The 22,718-nt window shown below is 46.2% G+C and overlaps 1 protein-coding gene across 9 annotated transcripts in view; it reads right to left on the minus strand.

The window, feature by feature from the left end:
* Positions 1–15,871, minus strand: part of C20H6orf89 (chromosome 20 C6orf89 homolog) — a 33,354-nt gene extending 17,483 nt beyond the window's left edge. Inside the window, exons 1-5 of one of the 9 annotated variants that reach the window (XM_076917117.1) lie at positions 15,722–15,871; positions 6,716–6,807; positions 3,886–3,994; positions 1,282–1,489; positions 657–870 (exon numbers count right to left, since the gene is read on the minus strand). In XM_076917117.1, coding sequence (XP_076773232.1) covers positions 657–870; positions 1,282–1,489; positions 3,886–3,994; positions 6,716–6,807; positions 15,722–15,723 — 625 coding nt within the window. In that variant the 5' untranslated portion in view covers positions 15,724–15,871. Of the gene's footprint in view, positions 1–656; positions 871–1,281; positions 1,490–3,885; positions 3,995–6,715; positions 6,808–10,606; positions 10,626–10,732; positions 10,879–11,215; positions 11,236–12,197; positions 12,222–12,380; positions 12,567–15,721 lie in introns of those variants that run through there. The other 8 variants (XM_076917124.1, XM_034524664.2, XM_076917120.1 and 5 more) reach the window with 8 other exon arrangements.
* Between the last annotated feature and the right edge of the window lie 6,847 nt (positions 15,872–22,718).

Genomic DNA, 22,718 nt, shown 5'->3' on the forward strand with positions numbered 1-22,718 from the left:
GATCCCATACCTCACTATTCTCAAGCAGCCTCCTTGCATGCCTACGAGGCTGGGCATCTCTGCTGCCGCAGCACTGCCAATGGATCTCCTCAACTCGCTGGGCTGGCAACACTGCCACACTCTGGACTTACTGTGGTAGTGAGAAGGAGCAAGGTGAGAGAGTGACAAACACCAGCCCAATCAGATAACAGCAGTGTGAGGACCTGGTTAGAGTTGTCCAACACAGGCAGAGAACCCAGGGGAGAAGGCTCTTCTGTGGACACCCATCCCTACCATGGTGCCCTAATATCAGAGAACTTGAACTTGGCCCCTCCAGACATGCTTCTCTGACAAGCCTAGCTTCTCTGAGTGTCAGCTTCCTTGTCTGTAAAATATGGACAGTACAGCTCCTCCCATAGTCACAGCAAGGGTTGCACTAAGTCAGACAATACTAAGAAACTATTAGACCAAGCAATCTTTTTTGGTCAAACACTGTCAAAATCCCTGGATCTCAGGCTGGGCATAGTGGCTCGTGCCTGTAATCCTAGCAATGGTGGGTCTGGGGCCAGCCCGAGACACAAACCAAGTTCTAGGACAGGCTCATTGACACAAGATCCTATCAACAAACAAATCAAACACAGAGAACACCACACTCCTAAGTAAGTGCAGCCTTCTACCTGGGAAGGGTTTGTCCTCCTGTCTTCCTTGCAGAGGAACGCCCTTATTCTCTGGCATATACTTCTTGGTAATGGGCAAGGACACCAGCCGAATGTGATGAATGAGTGAGCGCCAGGTGTGAGCTCCAGAAAGCACTGGCTCAGGTGCTAAGGAGCTAAAAGGCTGAATTACAAAGTAGGCAGTGAGCAAGAGTAATCCCAGAGTTAGGAGGACCTAGAAGGAAAGACAAGAGTGACGTTAAGAGTTGCCCCAACATAGAAAGTCCCGTATCCCTGAGGAGAAAAGCAAGCCTCTTTGCTACTTCCAGTGTACCTAGAGCTAACCCACGACCACAAACCAGCCATTTGCTTGCACCTCCAAAGGCATTTAACGCTCAAGAGCCACGTATGAGGCCTGCTGGGCTCCCCAAGCTTCCAGCCCACTGCCAGGTGCTCTGTCCACCATGCAAACACACGGCTTTCATCTACTGCCAGCCAACAGCACAGTCACATTTCCTAGTAACACGGGACAGCAAGAACAAAGGCCAGTTCATACTGGAAAAACCCAGCTCAGCACTGAGACGGTCGGCAGTAACTGGGAGGAACGGCGAGGCGGCTGAGACGGGCTCTCCAAGTGACACGTTACCTTATACATGGCTATAAGGAGAGGGTACTGGGGTGGTCCCCTTTGAGGTTCATTCTTTTCCAGTAGCTGTCTGATAAATTTTTCGATTGCCTTCTCGGACATTCCACACTGATGGCCTGTCTGTCTCACCAAATCAACAGTCTCTGACAGTTTGTCATAGATGCTGATCTCGTTGGCGGCAAGATCCATGTCTTCCAAAATAAAATCCCTGAGAAGGAACAAAAGGGAAAGGACAGTTCCTCTCAAGTTCTTCCTGCCCAGGGCTACCTCTTTAAAAGTGTTTCTTGACCCTCTGAGAGAACACATTTTTTTGTTTTTCCTTCCAAACCACACCAAATACTTCGACCAAATACAATGAACATCTAAAAACAATGTCAAACTATTGTATATGCAGCACTTTTTAAACGATTATTTTCTGTTTTGAGTTCGTATTTTGCTATGTTGTTCAGGGTGTTATGGTTTATATTATAGTTATAGAACTGTGTGTCCAGTTTATGCATGAGCCATGTCATTTAGCTAGGCTGTGTGTGGTATGCATGCATTCAATCCCAGCACTCAGGAGGCAACGGCAGGTGGATCTGTGTGAATTCAAGGCCAGGCTGGGCAACAGAGCAACCCAGACTCAAAAAAAAATTTTTTTTTTAATTTAGTTTTTAAAAAGATCTATTTTATTTATATGAGTATGCTGTAGCTGTCTTTAGACGCACCAGAAGAGGGCATTGGATCCCATTACAGATGGTTGTGAGCCACCGTGTGGTTGCTGGGAATTGAACTCAGGACCTCTGGAAGAGCAGTCAGTACTCTTAACAGCTGAGCCATCTCTCCAGCCCAACTTTTTAAAATTAAATGTCTTCCTTTTTTTTTTTTTTTTAATATAGGAGGACCAGTGCTTAAGACCTCCCAACCTCCAAAAGTGCAGAGGGTCCCTTTATTTGTCTACTTCCGTCTCTAACCTTCAAAAGCACCGACATGGTACATGCCGAGTCCTCGGTACGGATATGCTTCACCTGCGGGCTAGATCGGTAGCCAAGCAGCTCCACAAAGAAGCAGTGGCCTGACATGTCACCACTCAGGGTGACAGAGTGCAGCTCCTCTCCCTGCAGCATGCCTCCTGCCTCCCATGGGCACCTTCTGTTCTGTCTTCTTTCTTCCTGAACACTTGGTCCACTGGTCTGAGCACAGCCTGAGCATCAGAATGGCCTAGAGTTCTGACAGGGTTGCTTCAACCTGCCCACTCTTGTGAGCTGCTATCTTCATGCTCCACAGCAGGCAGGTCTGTGGTGAGTTCACGGAGCTCTATTCCTTACCACATCTGACTTAAAAGCAGCCACTGCTGTAAAGGGCTGGCTCACTGCGGTTTGATCTGTCTGTCTCTGAAGGCTGGTGATGCTGAGCACCTTCCCCTGTGCTGACAGGGCCTTTAGCTCACCCTTCTGCAGGAAGGGCTGTCTCCCTATTAGTCCGTAGGAATTCTCAATGCGCTCTGTCCTGGACAGCAGGCCCTTATCAGACACTGCAAACATTCCCTCCAGACATCTTCCTATTGCCAGTACTAGGCTTGGCTCCAGCTCACTGTCTTCTTCTTCCTCTTCTTTAATTATTTATTTATTTTTAAAGAAAAAGGTGTTGTGTAACCCAGGCTGGCCTCAAACTTGATGTCTAGCAAAGGCTGTCCTTGAATTCCTAACCCTTGGGTGTGCACCACCGTATCAGGCCCTCTGTGACTTCCTTTTCGTACCTTTTCTTTTTTTAAAGTGACATGTGTGTGAGTGCAGGTAGGTGCACACGAGTGCAGGTGCAGATACCATGAGTTTAGACTGCATAACCTGGGTGCTGGGAACTGAACTTGTGTCCTCTGTAAGAGCCCCCCTCCTTCTCTTCCTCCTTCCCTCCCAGCCCCACTTCCTTCTCTTGGCAGCGTATTTGCAACACAGCTTTAAACTCTGCACAAGCCGTGTCTCCCGTTCTGCTTGTGCTTCTGGCCTTACACTTAGGAAGCCAGTCCGCCTTCAGCATCAGAGTTTTTAAACCTTTGAAAGTTATTTTATGTATATAGGTGTTTTGCCTGCAAAGTATGTCCGTGTGCCTGGTGCCCTCAGAGGCTAGAGGATGGCATCAGATCCCCTAGGACTCGAGTTACAGATGGTTGTTGAGCCACTGTGTAGGTGCCAACAAAGGGACCCAGGACCTCTGGAACAGAAAAGGCCAGTGCTCTTAACCACTGAGCCACTGCTCCAGCCCCACAAAGACCTTTCCTTATGTTTTCTTCTAAGAGTTTTATACTTTTAGCTTATAAATTAGCTTTCTGGGCCACTTTAAATTTATTTTTGTGTGATACAAAGGATACAGCCTCATTCTCTTACATTGGCTATCAGATTGAAGAAATACAGTGTGTGTGTGTGTGTGTGTGTGTGTGTGTGTGTGTGTGTTTGTGTTTGTGTGTGTGTTTTATGTAATGCTGGGAATCGAACCCAGGGCCTCGTGTATGCTAGGCAAGCACTCTACCACTGATCCTCCTACCTCAGCCTCCTGAGAGCTTTTGCTGCTGTTGTTGGTTTGTGAGACAGAGTTTCTCTATGTAGCCCTGGCTGTCCTTAAACTTACTTTTTAGACCAGGCTGGCCTCAAGCTTAGATTCACCTGTATCTGCCTCTTGAGGACCGGGAATAAAGACTTGCACCACCACGCCAGCTGCCTTTGGGGGACTTTTAATCCTGGTACATAGAATGCCAAGGAAGAAAGAGTAAGAAATCACTCCAGTGAGTTTTAAAGTTAGAGTCATTTGGGGAATGAAGTATGTGAAATAAGAACTTAAAATAAAAAGATGAGTACACTACTAGTAGTGGGGATGTAAACCAGTACATGAAAAACAGTTGTCAGTTTAAAAAATTAAACACTGAGGGCTGGAGAGATGGCACAGTGGTTAAGAGCACTGACTGCCCTTCCAGAGGACCTGAGTTCAACTCCCAGTAACCACATGGTGGCTCATGATCATTTGTTATGGGATCTGATGCCCTCTTCTGGTGTGTCTGAAGAGAGCCACAATGTACTCATATTCATAAAATAAATAAACCTCAAAAAAATTGAGTTTACATATATCATACAACAACTCTACTCACAGGTATGTACCCAAAAGAACTCCAAACGTATGTCCACACAGATACTTGAGCACAAACATTAGCAGCAACATTGAAACAATCCAAAGGTCTCAACTAACGAATGCAGGGACAGAATGTGACAGGTGCATTTATGGGTATTACAGACAACAAGAGTATGAAGTCCTAACACAGGCTGTGTGGTGCATCCTTGAAAACACTGTGATGAGAGGGAGACAGTGACAGAGAGCAGCCAAGAGCAGGAGTCTGCAGACACAAAGCCGACTAATGCTAATGCTGCCTCAGGGGGAGGATGGAGAGAACAGACAACTGGCAATAGGCAGGGCCTCACTAGAGTGACAAGATGTTCTCATTCTAAGTTGGTGACAGGCTGTGAGCATAAACTGTGATTCTCAAGTGGGTGAAATAAAATTATATATATAATTTTTTCCCATTTTTTAGTTTTTAGAGATACGGTTTCTCTGTGCAGCCCTGGCTGTCCTGGAACTCATTCTATAGACCAGGCTGGCCTCAGACTCAGAGATCCCCTGCCTCTACCTCTGGAGTGCTGGGTTTAAAGGTGTGTGCTACTACCATCCATCAGCAAATTATATCTTAATAAAGGCTAACATATATTTATGGATTTGAACTTACCCTTGCTGTGGCATTTATTATACTATACTATGTTCTGTCTCCTATTGCCCAGTCACTGGTGTCTGAATTCTATATACATATCTATATATCTATATATATATATCATCTATATATATGATGTATATATCCTTACCAGAGGTCAATGTCTGGGGCATATAATAAAGATTTGCATATACTTGGTGACAAGGAGAATGATAATGGCTGGCTGAGGATTGACACAACAAATCACAAGAGTATTCGTTTAGAAATCTACAGCCTGGAGATGCAGCACAATTGGCAGACTGCCTGCGTAGCATCCATGAGGCCCGAGGTTGGGCATGGTGACACATATCCACACAGTGGAAGCAGGAGGGCCAGGAGTTCATCCTCCACTCATGGAACATCTAGGTTGGCTTGTGCAGGCCTGAAGCTCATAGGGAGCCTCCTGCCTCTGTGTGGGATCACAGGCTTGTACAAGGGCTGGAGTGATGGTTTGGTGGGTAAAAAAAGCACTGACTTCCCCTCAAGAGGACCAGGGTTTTATTCAGAGCACCCTATGGTTGCTCGCACCACCAGTAATTCAAGATCCAGGGGACCTGATGCCGTCACTGACCTCTGAGAACACTGCATGCATATAATGCAGACACCCACACGGGCAAAACACCTATATACACTAAAGTGAAATCTTTTAAAATAAAGGTATTTTAAAGGCATGCACCATGCCTGGCCCTCCAATAGAGATTCTCTTACTGCATGTGTTCCCAGCTGTAAACTACTTGTTAGCATGTGCAGAAAAGAACAGTCATTTGAAGTCACCCAGGTCGATGTCTTAATTTCTGGGTGAAGGGAAGAGCCATGTGGAGCAGTCAGCTGCATGTGGACCTCACTCTGTCCATGAAGCCGTTCTTGATGTGCAATCAGAAGGGACTAGAGAGCACTCAGAGCCACTCAAAGGGTAAACCAAACAAATCCGGATGTAGTGTTTCCAAGCCAGGTACTGGAGGCACAAATCTTGTGATCCCAGCACAAGGAGGGGCTGGGAGCTAAGGACGGAGCCCAGTTGGTAGAGTGACTGACTGCTCAGTGTGCACAGCGCCCTGGGTTCCATTCTAGCACTGCAAGAAATGGTACTTGGTGCAGGAGGAGGATCACAAATTCAAGGTCATTCTGGCTACAAAGCAAGTTCAAGGCAAGCCTGGAATACATATAATCATACTCCCTCCCCCAGAAGGAGAATTTCCTTGAGCAGTAGGTCAGGTGATCTCTGTGAAGCTCTGTAAGCATGCGCTCCCACTGCTACACTTACAGCGCATCCCTGGGACAGAAGGACTGAGAGCTGTTGGGAAGACAGCCACGGCACAGCAGTTCAGTGGCTGCGTGGGAAACCCACGGGGAGGGCTTGGGGGTTGGAGCAGTGGTGGCAAGAACAAGGCTCTGGGCTCAATCCCCAGCACACGCAAAGGAGATTGAGATGATAATACCATATGATCCCTTTGGCCAGAGACAGCATTTTCCTGTTTAGACTGGACACTTTAATAATGATCATACAGGGAGAATCTTAGGAATTGGATGCAATGTTAATTAGATGACAATGACAAGGACAAATCTTCCCATTTCCCAACATGAAACAGGAGGCCACAGCAGGCAGCGAGCATGAGAAGGACGGGTGAAGCGGCAGCTGAGGCTGACGACAGACAATCCATTTACCTCCAGAAAGAGGGTCCAGCCCGGCAGAAGAGAGCTTTGCCTCGGAGGGAAGTTCAGAAGACTGAGCCTGATTCCTTAACAGTGGTTTAACCCTGCAAGGGCAGAGGTAGGGTCACCAGGGGAGTTAGGAACCACGGCCTGTCCCACCCTTCGCGGACAGTTGTCCTCCCTCAAGACCCTCGGTGTAAGCCTGAAACCGCATTACGCTGAGCAGTTAGACACACCAGGTTCCCTCGTACACACTTATGAATAAGTTTAATTTACAAATGATGAAATAGAGCAGAGACCATACACCCTAATAGTAAGTCATACGAGTCTAGTCTCACTCTCAGATGTCCTGTACTTACCCTTCTTTGGATTCTGTGAGGTGCTAAATGTATACACAAATCACATGAGGTGAGGGATATAGGCGTCTTACTTAACAGCACTAGGAAGGGTTACCCTGGGGACAAGACACTGCAAAATTACTAACAAGGTGGCAGACACGCACATGGGAATATTGAACAAGGGATGACTGCCCCGCATAGATCAGTGTGAGTTCAGGATGCTATTCAGAAGGGCACACAAGTCAGAACACAGGCACTGCTCATTTCTGCAACTGTCCCATGAGCACTTTCTGACTGCAGGTACTAGAGCCATGGGTAGGGAGAATACTGTACTGAGTCCCTACAGGTATGGGAGTGGAGCTTGACAAAACGCTGACACTTGCACACCTCTTCCCTGCTGATCAAAGGCACACTCGGGTCAGGGGTTCAAGCCCCAGCCCTGCAAAATGAACAGACGTAACAAAGGCACACCCCTTTAAATGCGGCTGCTTCAGGACAGCAGCTCTCAACCTAAGGTGATTATGATCGCTTTGGTGATATCTGAAAGTCTGGGGCAGGGGTTGTTTATTTGTGTTTATTGTCAGAATCAGGAGTCCTATTAGCATCTAGCTGGTACAGAGGCAATGCCACATAGGGCCCAAACAGTCCACCACGTAAGAATGGTCTTGCTCAGAGAAAAAGAGCGGATCTGGTTTACAGTGTCTGGTCTGCAGTGGAGGGGGACTTCAGGAACAGAATCAAGGCAGCTCTGCTGAGCCGTCCCCCACACCTCCACTTGGGCCGCAGTCCCCATGGAAACAGCATAGGAACATGGCTTGTGGAGCTGCTGAGACAGAACTTGTTAGAAAAAAGCTGTGGAAGAGCTGAGCATAGTGGGACTATCCTGGAATTCCAGACATGGTAGGCAAGAACATCAGGAGTTCCAGGCCATTCTCAGCTATATATTGAGTTCAGGGCTATCTTGGGCTATGTAAGATCCTGATTCAAAAAAATGGACAGCCCAGGCAATGGTGGCACACACCTTTAATCCCAGCACTTGGGAGGCAGAGGCAGGCGGATTTCTGAGTTCGAGGCCAGCCTGGTCTACAGAGTGAGTTCCAGGTCAGCCAGGGCTACACAAAAAAACCCTATCTTGAAAACAAAACAAAACAAAAAACAAAACAAAATAAAAAACCAAACCAACCCCCCCCCAAAAAAAAACCCACACCCCCCTCCCAAAATGGACAAAAGAGAGGTCAACAATTAAGAACACTTGGGGCTCTTGCCAAGGATCTGGGTTTGGTTCCCAGCATCCACATCCCAGCTCACAACCACCTATAACTCCAATTTCAGGGAATCTAATACCCTGTTCTGACTTCTGTGGGCATGGCATACATATGGTGTACACGCACACACACACACACACACACACACACACACACACACCTCTATATAAAATAAATTTTATATAAAAGCCAAACATTGGTTGAAAGCAGAAAAGAGGCTAAGAGAATAAATGTAATTGTCACTTTTGCAACAGCCCCTCCAGTGACAGGACATGTCCTGAACAGTGACATGAACAGCTGTGGTGGTCCAGCAGCTTTAAGACACAATACTGATCCATTCAGCTAGTGCACACATCCCAGCTGCTAACAATGAGAGCACTATCCAGAGAGTTGTTCCCCCTGGGTAGTTCCCCAGTGGGGGATGGTGTGCACACTCCATAAATACATTCCATTCAGTGTCATCCCAAGGTTCTCACGACTCAAGACAATACATCCACTAGATTGCAATTAAAAACTTCAAAGAGCCACGTATAGTAGTGTATGACTTTAATCCTAGCACTTGGGAGTCAGAGACAGTAAGATCTGTGCATTTGAAGCCAGCCAAGTCTACATATTGAGTTCCAGGAAAGCCAGAACTACATAGAGAGACCTTGTCTCAAAAAAAAACAAAACCAGGCTGGAGACATGGCTCAGCGGTTAAGAGCACTGACTGCTCTTCCAGAGGTCCTGAGTTCAATTCCCAGCAACCACATGGTGGCTCACAGCCATCTGTAATGGGATCTGATGCCCTCTTTTGGTGTGTCTGAAGACAGCTACAGTGTACTCACATACATACATGTAATAAATAAATAAAATCTTTAAAAATATATCAAAAAACAAATACAAACAAAAACTACCAAGGAAAACCAAACATACTTAAGGGAAAATAACTGGTAAAATAATAAGATGATTTGTGTGATTCAAAGCAGTAATAATTCAGAACTGTAAGTACTTAAAATTTACAACACTAGATTTTCACTATTTTTTTTTAAAGATTTATTTATTTTCTGTATATGAGTACACTGTAGCTGTCTTCAGACACACCAAAAGAGGGCATCAGATCCCATTACAGATGGCTGTGAGCCACCATGTGGTTGCTGGGAATTGAACTCAGGACCTCTGACAGAGCAGTCGGTGCTCTTAACCGCTGAGCCATCTCTCCAGCCCCTAGATTTCACTATAGGTAAGCACAAAAGCAGAAAATGTTGGGAATGAACAACAGAAGCAATCCTACATGTGCGTGTCAAAGGAAGCAAGATGTGACTTCTAAGGAGATCCGTGCACCACAAGCTCACCAAAGCCCAGACAGGAGTCCACTCACAGATTAGCAGAGTTAAAAATACTGGTGAGGAAAAAGTGGATGTAAATACAGTGGAAAATCACTTAGTCTTTGAAAAGAAAAGGCTTAGTGAAAACATCACACAGAAAACAAAAACGACATGGCACCACTTACACGACTCACAGGAACTAGTTAAGCACAGAACCACACCACGATGTGGCAATTGTAGGGGCAGGGAAACACAAGACAATGTCAAAAATTACAAAGTTTTAGGAGGCTGCTATGACGGCTCAGTGGGTACAGGCGCTGCTGCCAACCCAGACAACCTGAGTTTGATCCCGAGGACCCACAGGTGGAAAGAGGGCCAACCCCTGCGGCTGTCCTGACTCCACATACGCTCCACAGCAGGTGTTCGGTGCCCCCCACACACAATAAAAGTAATAAGGTTTTAGTTATAAAACATAAACCATAAACTACAGAGATCTACCACACAGCAGAGCCACCCACAGATGCACCTCCATTCTCTATCTTCCCCCAAACCTTTTATTTTGAAAGATTTCAAACTTTTGGAAAACAGAAGGAACAATGACCATGTAGACAACATTCACTTAGACTTGTCTGTTGTCAACACTGGCCCACATCTGCTCCCCCCTCTATCCCCCACCCCTTTCTGGTTTTTCAAAACAGAGTTTCTCTGTGTAGCCCTGGCTGTCCTGGAATTAGCTCTGTAGACCGTAGTGGACTCTAACATACAAAGATCAACCTGCCTCTGCCTCCTGAGTGCTGGGATCAAAGTGTATGTACCACACTTGGCTCTGTTTCTATCAGACTCATATTAAATTACCTCTAAAATATTTCAGCATCCTGTAAGAATTTCCCATGTAACAATGGGCATGCTTCATTGCCATTTCCACAAAATTACTAATGTCTACTGTTACCTAATACTCAGCATGTGATCATGTCTCTCTACACAGGAACACACCTTCACACAGTTCGAAGATCTCCAATAGCCTTGGCCGCTGGCTCTGCCCTACTCCACACAGAACGCTCCTAGTGTGACTTATTTTGCTTTCTCGCCTTGCAGAAGTCTGCACATCTTTAAACTTACCTCTCTCTCTCCGAGCCTTGCCTTGCCCTGTTTCTACCTTTAAACCATAGGTTCCTTCAGAGCCGTAATGCTGGATCTCTCTGTCCCCTCCCTTCAGAGCTAAATCTGGAGAGGGTGGCCTGTCTTCCTGGGCCTCCAGCTCCTTCACTAACCTGCTGAATCATATGCCTGGGCTCTCACTTGGCCCATTTGGCTCTCACTAGTCACCAAGGGCTTTCCTGGTGCCAAGTCCAAAGGGCGTCTTTCAGTGACCGCTCTATCTGACCTCTGGCAGTACCTGCCGTCAGCACCATTCTCTCCATCAGACCTCTCAGCCTGGCATCCTGTCTTGCTCTCACGCCAGAGATCAACATTCACCAGTTGTCCTTCACCTTCTCATTCCCTCCATAGCTTCCACTACAGCTGTGAACGATCCCCAAATCTTCAGCCCACAATTCTTTACAGAGCTCAAGGCCCAACCTCTTATTTACCCACTGGGCTGACCTGATTCCCTGCTGTGGAAGGTGTGTGTAACTCAACTTGTCTTCCTGTCAGCTCGGCTTCCCTCACATCCTCTTCAAATGTTTACTTTCTTCTGTGTGCACGCATGCATGTGGAGGTCGGCTCTGCCTTCTAGATGTTGTTCCCAGGAATCAAACTTAGGTCTTCAGACTTGACAGTGAATTCTTTCACCTGCTAAGCCATCCCTCAAACCCTCCCTCTCTGTCTGTCTTTCTTCTTTAATGAAGACACTAGTGCTCTGAATTTAAATGAAAACTTTCCTTTCTGCCTCATTCCTGCCCATGAAATCACCACTGAATGCTTTTGACACAGGTGTGATGTCTGGAACCCCAACACTAAGCAGCAGAGGCAGGAAGATCTCTGCAAGTCTGAGGCCAGCTTTGTCTACACAGTGAACTTCAGACCAATCAGGGCCATAAGATAGAAATTATTATTAAAAAAAAAAAAAAAAAAGGAGTAAACAATTTTAAAAATGTCTACTGTGGACTGTCACAGAGATAACATTCATCTCTGTATTTCCAGCCACTGTCTTCAGTCTAATCTTTTTCTTATTCACAGTGGGTTTTCTAAACAACAGCGGGTCAGGTTTACACACCTCTCAAGATGCCCTCCTTCCGCCTGGGGCCCGGTTTAGCGTGGTTGCTAAGGACACAGGAGCTGGAGCTGGAAAAACTTAGACTCAACTAGTTTCTTCTATTTATTGATATGCTCCTTACATCTTAGAATTTTTCACTTATAAAAGTAGGGATGAGGCAGGGCGGTGGTGGCGCATGCCTTTAATCCCAGCACTTGGGAGGCAGAGGCAGGCGGATTTCTGAGTTCAAGGCCAGCCTGGTCTACAGAGTGAGTTCCAGGACAGCCAGGGCTACACAGAGAAACCCTGTCTCGAAAAACAAAAACAAAACAAAACAAAACAAAAAAACAAACAAAAGTAGGGATGATAAACCAGCTGTGGGAAACACACCTGGAATTTCAGCACTCAGGAATTAAAGTCAGGAGGATCAGGAGATCAGCTACATAGCCAGGCTGAGGTTAGCCTGGACTACAGGAGACCCTGTGGAGGGGCTAAGTATAGCTACTCCAACAGAGGATTATACAACGCTACATGTAAAATGTGTTCTAATAGCCAAGGAAATTAAATACTTACTGAGAACTGCTACAAGGTGAAGTCTAAGCTACCTACCACAGCCTATCTGGTCTGGCCGCCGACTCCTTGGTCTGTCTTGTTTTTCCACTAACCCAGCCTCACCTTCCCCATTACCATGCTAGTTCACAGCCATCTCCCTGAAAAGCCTGTCTTCCAGTGCTCCAACAATAAGCGAGCTCTCTGAGCTTTCACTCTAGATAGACTCTGCCCTCTGAACCTCACAGCGCCCATCGATCTGTACTTCCTCCTCCATCTCCTCCCAAACCACACTGTTCTTTAAAGCAGCCTGATGGAGAAAACCAGACTGCAGGGACAGCTCAGTGATTAAGAGCACTTACTAATACCTCAGAGGCCCTGGGTTCGGTTCTCAGTGCCTACACAATTCACAACTGCCTAAGACCCCACCCCCACGTTCCAGGGGACCTGGCCCTTCTTCTGGCTTCCTACACATATGTGGTGCATACACTCACTCAGAATCACAAACACTCATAGGAATTAACAACAACTATAACCTGGGCTGGAGAGATGGCTCAGTGGTTAAGAGCACTGTCTGCTCTTCCAGAGGATCCTGGTTCAATTCCTAGCACCCACATGGTGACTCACAACTGTCTGTAACTCCAGCTCCAATGCACATAATAACTTTGAAAAAGTTTTTTTTTTTTTTTTTTTTAAATAGAGACAACTGGGCCGTGGTGGCGCACGCCTTTAATCCCAGCACTTGGGAGGCAGAGGCAGGGGGATTTCTGAGTTCGAGGCCAGCCTGGTCTACAGAGTGAGTTCCAGGACAGCCAGGACTATACAGAGAAACCCTGTCTCAAAAACAAACAAACAAACAAACAAAAAAAAAATAGAGACAACAATAGCACGAAAAATCCAAGAACCCGATGAAGGAACAAATGCACAGAAAGGACCTGCTGACACTGTTTCCAAACTGTGTCTCTTGGTTTGCTCAGTGCCCTTCCATTCTGATATACATCAGCCTGGTGACACTTTAGTGAGGAGCAGGCCTGGAAGCTAGCACCATTCCCCTGTTCTGTGTGTCAGAGAGTAGACAGGGAGGACAGACACTCAAACTGGGTCACAGAAAAATGATCCAAAGCAGAGAAGGAGGTTTCAACGCAGACAAAAGAAGAATGAAGAAATGCAGGTTGCAGAGATGGCTCAGTGACTAAGAGCGGTTACTGCTATTTCAGAGGACCTGAGTTTGGTGGCTCTTTCTGGTATAAAAGTTGGGGTGTGCGAACATTCATCCCAAACTGCAAGGCAGCAAAGGTGAACTCTGCCACACAAACATGCCCACCTGTGTATATGTATGCTATACATGTATATGTATACTTGGGGGTCTTGGGGTCTGGGGGTGGTGGTGGTTTGGTTTTAAGATACTGTTTCATGTCTACTTCCCAAGCGCTGGGATTAAAGGCGGTCAGCAGCATGCCTGACTCAAGTTTTAATCTGCGTTGTTTCCCTTCAGTACTGGGACCTGAAGAGTCCCATGTGCACACCATTGAGCCACATCTCCATTCCCGGAATGTTCATCTGAAGTAAGTAGTCGTCTCTATTACCAAGTGCTCGATGACTAAAGAACATTCAATACCAAGCCTATGCAGGGGCTTTCAAATCGTAAAAATGTGTGGGGTTGTAAGCTGTGTGTGCCTTGTTATGTGTTACTACATATTGTGTGAAATAGCAGTTTTCAGGCTGTACCTTACCCTAGGTGACTCCATTTTAGAAAAGCAGCATTTGGCTCTATTTTAAGTGGAAATCCAGAAGCAGGAAGACCACACCACACCTCACTGTGCACAGGGCACCACTATCTGTTAGCGGCTCTCACACAGCACGGATCGACAACCACTTACTCCTAAAAGTTAATAAACAGAGTTTTCCACCCATCGGCCTATTAAAGCCTCCAGATGTGGTGACACACGCCTTTGATCCCAGCACTTGGGAGGCAGAGGCAGGCCTGAGGCCAGCCTGGTCTACACACTGAGTTCCAGGCTAGCCAGGGAGGAAAAACAAACTAAACAAAAACAACCAACCATAACTTATTAAAATAAATGAGGACTCTATAAACACATAAGGGAACTGAATTCATACCAATTCATTATCAAATACACTAGATAAAACAACATATCATATACTCTAGAATGCGGCAAAGATCGAACATCACTTGGACCCCACTGAAGACTTCTAAAACTATGGTGACAACAGCCCCCACTGACCATGTGACCATGAGTGTGCTCATTTAAGGGCTGACAGCAGAGAACGCCTACTAATCTCTGGAGCTCAAGCCGGGCAAGATCCTCCTCTCTCTGCCACCGCTGATGTGGCCACCCACTTGTCCTTCTGGATGGTCCTTCACTTCATTCCCGAAGCTCACCTCAATGGTGAGGTCTAGCTCGGGGCCTCCCTCAGCTCTTAAAGACTTCATACCCTATCTTGAAGACATGTCTTTCTCTTTACATCTGTAACACTGTCTTCTGTTTCATGGAAGGCCTCTTTGAACTCCTGTGGCCTCTTTACCCCCCTTGTGCAGCTATCCAATAGGCTACACAGACATAGCATTACTGTGGGCTGTGTAGTCTCCGGTGAGAGTTACTATCACCAACGAAGATTGGACCAATATATTCTATTTTCGGTGATGGCCAGCTGTCGAGGGAAATCTCAAATTCTTGGCAAAACTGCAGCCAACGAAACCCACGGTTTGTGAATCTGTTCTTCCACTAAGCCTGGCATTGTGAAAAGGCAAATGTGTCCCTGTATGTTTCTGACATAGCATACTCACGACATGTGGCCTGCAAGGCTTAAGTCTTAAAATGCGAGGAAACACCAGGCAGGTGTTATTTCTAGTACTGACGGGAGATTGCAAGCAGTTCTTTTACTCGGGTCAGTACGTCAAGCCACGTTATTCTGAGATCTGAGACACCAAGTTCATCACATTAAGTCCAGGTTAAAAAAATAAATACATTTCCTCCCTAACAGTTGGGCTAAGACGCCTAAGAAGGGGGTCATTCGGGGATGGACTCTCGTGATGCCAAAGCATCCGTGACAGGTTGGCGAGCGGGGTCAGGGCTTTCGGACGCGGCCGCCACGTCTGCGAACCAAGTTCGAGCAGAGGCGGACCCCGCTTCCCTCCCCGCCGAGCCTCCGAAAGATGTCAGGAGGGAGTCTAGCCCGGGGGAGCGGCCGGGGGTGTTGTCAGTCAGCAGAACGCGGAGGCTCGCAGAGGGACGGGAGCGGAGGGGGAAGGTGGCGGCCGCGGCGAGGAGGGCGGCGCGAGGCAGCGACGGCCGCGGAAGGCGGCCGGCCTCCCCCCCTCCCGGCCTCGGGCCCCAGTCACTCACATGCGGGCCCGCGCCCTCTCGGGCTCCTCCCGCCTCGGGGACACCAGCCGCCGGGCGAGGAGGATGGGCCAACAACTTCCTGCTTCCGGCAGCGCGACCCGGAAGCGATTCTCGCGCCGCGGGCCAGGCCTGGAACACAAAGGAAAAGCTCTTCGCGCCCCAGGTTCCAAAACAGATCGGGCGAGGTTGCGGGGCGCGGGGCAAGTCTCGCGGTAACTGAAAAGCTTGTGCTCTTGCGCCCTCTGGCGTCCGTGTCGCGCTACTGCGCCTTCTCAGTCGTAGGAGTCTCAAAATAATAATAATAATAACTATTATTATTATTATTATTATTATTATTATTATTATTATTATTATTATTATTTTGTTTTTAGGCGTCCGGACTCATTGACTCAAATCATTCACATTTACACCTGGCTTACTCGTTTGTGTCTATTGACTGCTGATTCTGTGGTAAGCGTTAGTAAGCACTGTACTCTTAGAAACTGCTCCGACAATTCTATTGTACCGTCAGCATTCTCACACCTAACCTTGGACCAGCCAAACAGGTTTATGGAGCTGGTTAACTGACTGCAGATTTCTCTCACAGATAGGGAGTGGCAGTTAGCATTGGATGCTATATTTCTCGGTCTGTAGAACATTTAAAAAAATATGTATGTATATGTACATATATATGCCCAGTTTACGCTTTTTAATTATGTGTACGTTTCTCCATGCACATATTTGTGCACATGAGTGCATGTGTCGTCAGAGGCCAGAGGCACCGAATCCCGTGGAACTGGACTTGCAGATAGTTGAGAGCAGAATGATATAAGTTCTGGGGACTGGCACTCAAACTCTTTGGGCGAACAGCTTTCAAGCTCTCTTTATACCCAAGTCATTTTCCCAGCCCCTATCTCAGAACCTTTAACTGATTTCTACATGGGACCTGAAACAAAATACTGGCCTCAGCCCTGATGCTACAACCTAAAAACCTTGGTGATGGTGAGGTGCGGTCAGATGAACCAGAGCAAAGACTCCAGGCTGACAGGCCACTCTATGCTCTCCCCAGTGCAGACACAATTAAATTTCCCCTCCTGACATCTGCTATTACCTGTACCCTCAGCTGACACACTAAGACTGCAGGAGCTGACTCTTGTTTTCACCCCTTAAAATGACAGTTACACAGGCTGGAAAGGTGGCTCAGGAGTTACAAACACTGGCTGCTCCAGAGGAGGACCAGGGTTTGGTTTTGTAAGAATAAATTGTAAAAATGAAATTTTAGGTCTCAACGTGAGTTTCTTAGGTTCAGAGTTTCAATTTACACTCAAGTGTTAGCTGCCCCTGGGGTGCATTCTAAGGGCTTGAATAAACATTTCAAAGGCACAAAAGACCCAAGATAGAGGCAATAAAACACCTGGGTAAACGGAAGTCAGTTGAAAGGAATTCTCCCAGGAGCAAGATACAGATGTAAATTAGGATAATTGGGATGGGGGCTAGATGGAAACCAGGCTTGGGAACGGATGTTTGATATATCCAATCATATGTAACCGCGCCAAACTTTCCCGCTCTCCCCAACCCCTACCCATAAATATCCCAAGTTTCCTGGGCTTGGGGTCGGAATCTCTATCTCTTGCGTGAGATATATTCCGTCCCGAGGGCCCTCGTCATTAAACCTCCTCTGCAATTGCATCAAGAAGGTTTCTCGTGTGTCCTTGGGTTCGTGCAGGTCCGGACTTGGATGAGGGTCCCCTTTTGGGGTCTTACATTTTGGTTCCCTGACCGGGAAACTCGCGACCACCCTAGACACACGACGACCCCTTGGAGGTAGGTTTGTGTGAGTGGTGTGTGTGAGAGTGCGGCGCCGCTGTCCTTGTCTCTTTGTTTTGGTTTCTTCTGCTGTCTTTGTTTCTGTGTTTTGATATCGGTTTCTTTGGTGAGGGGAATCTTCCCCATCGGAGACTGAGTGCAGCTGTCATTGTGGACCGTGAGGGCCCAATGACTGTGGATGGACAGACGTGTTGAAACCCACAGGCTGCAGCCCGGGAAGGACGCTTCACGGGTGGTTAGGGAGTCAGAGTGGTCTGGCTGCCCTTGGGGAAAGGCGGTATCCTTTCCCATCTGGGTTAGGGAGTCAGGGAGGTCTGACTGCCCTGTTTTGGAACAGGAGATGAGTGCTCCTGCTAGGGGGAAGATGTGGAATCCTTCCCGTCAGAGGTCGCGTTTGGCTGGTTCTATGAGACCAAACTCGGGCAAGTGTGTCTGACTGTGTTAGTTCTGTGTGTTTATAATTTGTGTACAGTCTTTCTGGAACCCCTCCCTGCCGCTACTGTGTGGCAGAGTACCTGAGCCAGGCTCCACAACCACTGGCTGCCCTGGCCCCCTCGGTGGTCCCCTCTTCGCCAGCGCTCGAGCCGCCCTGGTACTGGAAGCCAGAGTACATGCAGGTCTCCCGCCCACCGCAGTTTAAAAGGCGGGAGATGAGTTCCCAGCCTCCCGCCCGTGATGAATTAAGTACGAGCGGGAGGCGAGAGGCGGGTGGCGAACACATGCAGGCGGGCGCCTAGCGAGAGATAAGGGCTTTAGTGAGTGCGCTCGACATCCTGAGAACTACGTTTCCCAACAGGCTTTGCAGCTTTGACAATTATATCCAGATGGCAGCCGGCCTGAGAACTACGTTTCCCAACAGGCCATGCGGTTTCCAGACACTGCTGCGATTGTTGACAATTCTGTGCCACTGATATAGTGATAGGGGCAGTCTATCGTGTTGTTTTTCCTTGTCTTTTCTTGATAAACTTCGTTCTGTGTTATTTGTTTCACATGTTCTTGGACTCTGACTGACAATTGACGTTCCTTTTCTTTTTTCTGGACTGATACTGTGTTAACATCCTGAGTTTTAAAAGCAGAAGCAATGAGACAGGCTGGTCCTGTTCCACAGCTTGTGGCCAAGAGAAAGCTCTGTTCCTCTGGAGGAAGAGACAGAGTGTGTCAGGTGCCTGATTTGGTGTGATGAACTACTAAAACTGCTTACTTAATTTAGTTTAAAACTTACTTGTGAGACAGTCTCAATTTACACAAGAAAAACATAATTCGCCCTGCTCTGTGGCCAGGAGAAGGACACCAACAGAAAGAACCTTGAAGAGAACAGACTGTTTTCAAAAGCGGCTCTTAGAAGGGGGCCAGCAGTTTTTTTTTTGGCTTCTATGATAAGAGAGTTGATAGTGGGTTTTCCTAGTTTAATAAATAAAAGAACACTTTTTTCCTTTAGTTACAGCTAAAAAGTTACAGGCTGTCCTGAGTCAGAATATATATATATAAGCTTCTATTTTGATAGACTTTCTAGCCATTGCTGTCTGAGATAATTTCATTATGTATATGAGACTTTCATCAAGATTTGGTTCAAAGGTGAGAGTTCAGACAAGAAGAAGTGGTGAGGACTTGTGCTCTTATATTAGATATAAAATGTTTACTTTCCTGTTCTTGTTGTGTATCACTTCTAAAACAATATTCTAATTAGAAATAACTCTTTAAAAGATTTTTATAGAACTATGACTAAAGTTTCTATTTTGTCAAAAGTTAAATTTAAATAAGTATCAAATCATTAATACTATGTGAGCCTTCAACATCTTAATAGTCTTTACTGTGAAATGCTGTAGATAAAGTTATTCATTCTGATTTGATTTCTTTCTTAAGAGCTTCAGAGGTGAGCTCACATTACACCTGTAGACAAGGTACTGTTTACAGACTGAACTAGGTTGTGGTCTCTAGTGTGAGGGGAACAACAGTCATGCAGCCTCACAAATACATCAGTCTACACAGAGTTCTAAAAGACTACTGCTTTTACAGGTGATCAAAGCAATGAATAAGATAAGAGCCTTTCTTCAAGACCCTTGTAGGTTCTGGTCTTCAGGAGTGAAGAACAAAAGAAGACACTGGAAAAAGAATGCTCCTTCAGGATGGGGACCCCATCAATTGATCAGGCTGTGGTCAACAGCGGGTTATAGAAGGTAAGGGACACCCAAAGGCCCACGCCAGATTCCATTGACAGATCTTGAGAGAGCTACATGAGATCCCACTAATTTTAATCAAGACACATGAGGTTAAGCAAGGGTCAGATAAGTTACCCACAGCCTTTCTAGACTAGCTCATAGAGACATTCTGTCAGTGTAGACAAGGCTTCAGAGGCTAGAGAGACTACAAGATAAGTCATTGAAAGATTTAAGAAGTATCAGGGAGAAAGGAAAAGAAAGATAAGATAGATGAAATCATAGACAGGATTAAAATTATTGATGATAATAGCAAGTGTGAGAAGATTTAGTCTAAAAGAAAGGAGTAGAAAAGGTTTAGTGTAAGTCTAGAAGAAAAGAGTAGAGAAAAAGAATAGAGATAAGTTGCTGTGAAAGTCTAGAGAAAAAGAATGGAGAAGATAGAAAGTCTAGAGAGAGGTGAAGAAAAACAAAGGTGACAGAAAAAGAATTTACAGAAAGCAGAAAAGAGGGACTTCAATCAAAGAGAGATAAAACTCTGAAAAAAGACCAGTGTGCGCATTGCAAGTAAAGGAGCCAGCTTCAGGGTCCAAGAGGGCCCTAACAAATAGAAGCCAGGGCCAGAAAATCCCAGGCCTCGAAAAACACCCCAAGTGGCGAAGATAACAGCTCTGTGTGAAGACGGCTATTGAGATAGACGGGGCAGCTTGGAGCCACCCAACTTTTGATAGACACAGGGGCTTCCTCCAGGCCAATGGGTCAAAACGTATTCATAGACTACCTGAAAATGGTGGACTAAGAGATGGGCTGGGTATCCCATTCATTTATGGTCATCCTAGCCTGCTCCTATCCCCTGTCTGGTTGAGGGAATACTCCCTAGGATGGACATACAGATACAACACTTCCTGGGCTGCAACTAGCTGACAAGAATTCAACGGATAAAAGACTGACTTCAGCCAGGAGCCAAGGTAACCTGCTTTACAGACGGGAGCAGTTTTCTCCATGCTGGTCAGAGACAAGCCAGCGCTACTGTGGTGGACACATGCCATCTGGACTGACTCCCCACCCCTGAGATCATCGGTACAGAGAACTTGGGACTTGGAACTTGGGGCTGACAAGAAAGCCAACATCTGCATGGACAACAGGTATGCTTTTGCCACAGCCCATGTCTGCAGGACTATATACCAAGAAAGGAAACCCTGATGAAGCCAGGAACTGTGAGTATCCGTTGCCCAGGACACCAAAAAGGGAGGAGACTCAGTGGCCTGAGGCAATAACTGGACAAATCAATTGTCTTGATATGAGAGCCTGTTCCAGTTGTGGGCCTAAGAGATGGCCTCACTTAAAGCACAGAATAAGAGAAAGAACTCAGATTGCTAGCCATCCTGCCAGATACTATCTAGAGAAAAAGAGAAAATGGTGCACACAAGAAGGGAGAACTATACTCCCCAGAAAGCAAAGGATTTACCAGGCTAAATACACAGATGGACTCTTAAGATATGAGTGCAACCAAGCAGCCAAGAGATTTAAAAACATATAATAGACCTCAGGTTTTGGGCCAGAGAAATGATAAGACAGTGTAAGATATGCCAACAAGTAAAGGCTTATGAGACTTAGAGTAAATAAAAAAAAAAAAAAAAAAGTTAGAAGGGAACAGCCTAGAATAGAAGTTGTCCCGAGGTTTTCAAACATCTGAGATAATTAGATCAGATAATAGCCTTGCCTTTGTTTGTAAGATAAGTCAGAAATTGTCAGAAATATTAGAGACTAATTAGAAGCTCCACTGTTTATACTGTCTCCAGAGCTTAGGACAGGTAGAGAGAATAAACAGAACCCTAAAAAACTAAATTACCCCTGAGAACTGGCGCTGGCTAGAGTGTCCCTTTCCTTGTCCCTATTCCAAACCCAGAATGTCCCTCTTGTGTGAGAGATGATTTTTCAGGCCACTAAGAAACTATTCCTGATGCTGTTGAACATAACTCGGGCCGACACCTGCGTTTGATGCCAACTGGAGAGAACAGCTAGACACCTGAACAACCTCCTCAGGCTCAAGATCACCTGCCGTTCTACAAGGCCAAGGACCAGCAGGCCTTGACTCCTGAGATATGCCCATCCTGGAGACACAGGGATAGAGATTGCCCAATTGTCAGAGATAAGAGACATTTGAATCTAAACTGTGTCCCAGACACAGCCTTAAAGAGTGGGACTTAAGCTACATATGTACATCCTCGAGATGAAAAAAAAGCCAACAGGCCCATTAGTGTGTATATATGTATATGTATATATATATGTATATGTATATATATATATATATATATATATATATATATAGAGAGAGAGAGAGAGAGAGAGACAGCTACTTTACCTAAGTACATACTAGAGACCATCCAGGGGGTGAGAAAAAGATAGTTAAAGATTCAATGACAAAGATATAATTCGATGCTTAGACAACAATATCACTCTTTACACCCAGATGATGATTCATAATTCCAAGATTGGAATTTGACCATGAGAGAAAAGGAGGAAATGTAAGAATAAATTGTAAAAATGAAATTTTAGGTCTCAACGTGAGTTTCTTAGGTTCAGAGTTTCAATTTACACTCAAGTGTTAGCTGCCCCTGGGGTGCATTCCAAGGGCTTGAATAAACATTTCAAAGGCACAAAAGACCCAAGATAGAGGCAATAAAACACCTGGGTAAACGGAAGTCAGTTGAAAGGAATTCTCCCAGGAGCAAGATACAGATGTAAATTAGGATAATTGGGATGGGGGCTAGATGGAAACCAGGCTTGGGAACGGATGTTTGATATATCCAATCATATGTAACCGCGCCAAACTTTCCCGCTCTCCCCAACCCCTACCCATAAATATCCCAAGTTTCCTGGGCTTGGGGTCGGAATCTCTATCTCTTGCGTGAGATATATTCTGTCCCGAGGGCCCTCGTCATTAAACCTCCTCTGCAATTGCATCAAGAAGGTTTCTCGTGTGTCCTTGGGTTCGTGCAGGTCCGGACTTGGGTGAGAGTCCCCTTTTGGGG

Source organism: Arvicanthis niloticus, chromosome 20, assembly GCF_011762505.2.
Source record: "Arvicanthis niloticus isolate mArvNil1 chromosome 20, mArvNil1.pat.X, whole genome shotgun sequence".
Taxonomy (NCBI): Eukaryota; Metazoa; Chordata; class Mammalia; order Rodentia; family Muridae; genus Arvicanthis; species Arvicanthis niloticus.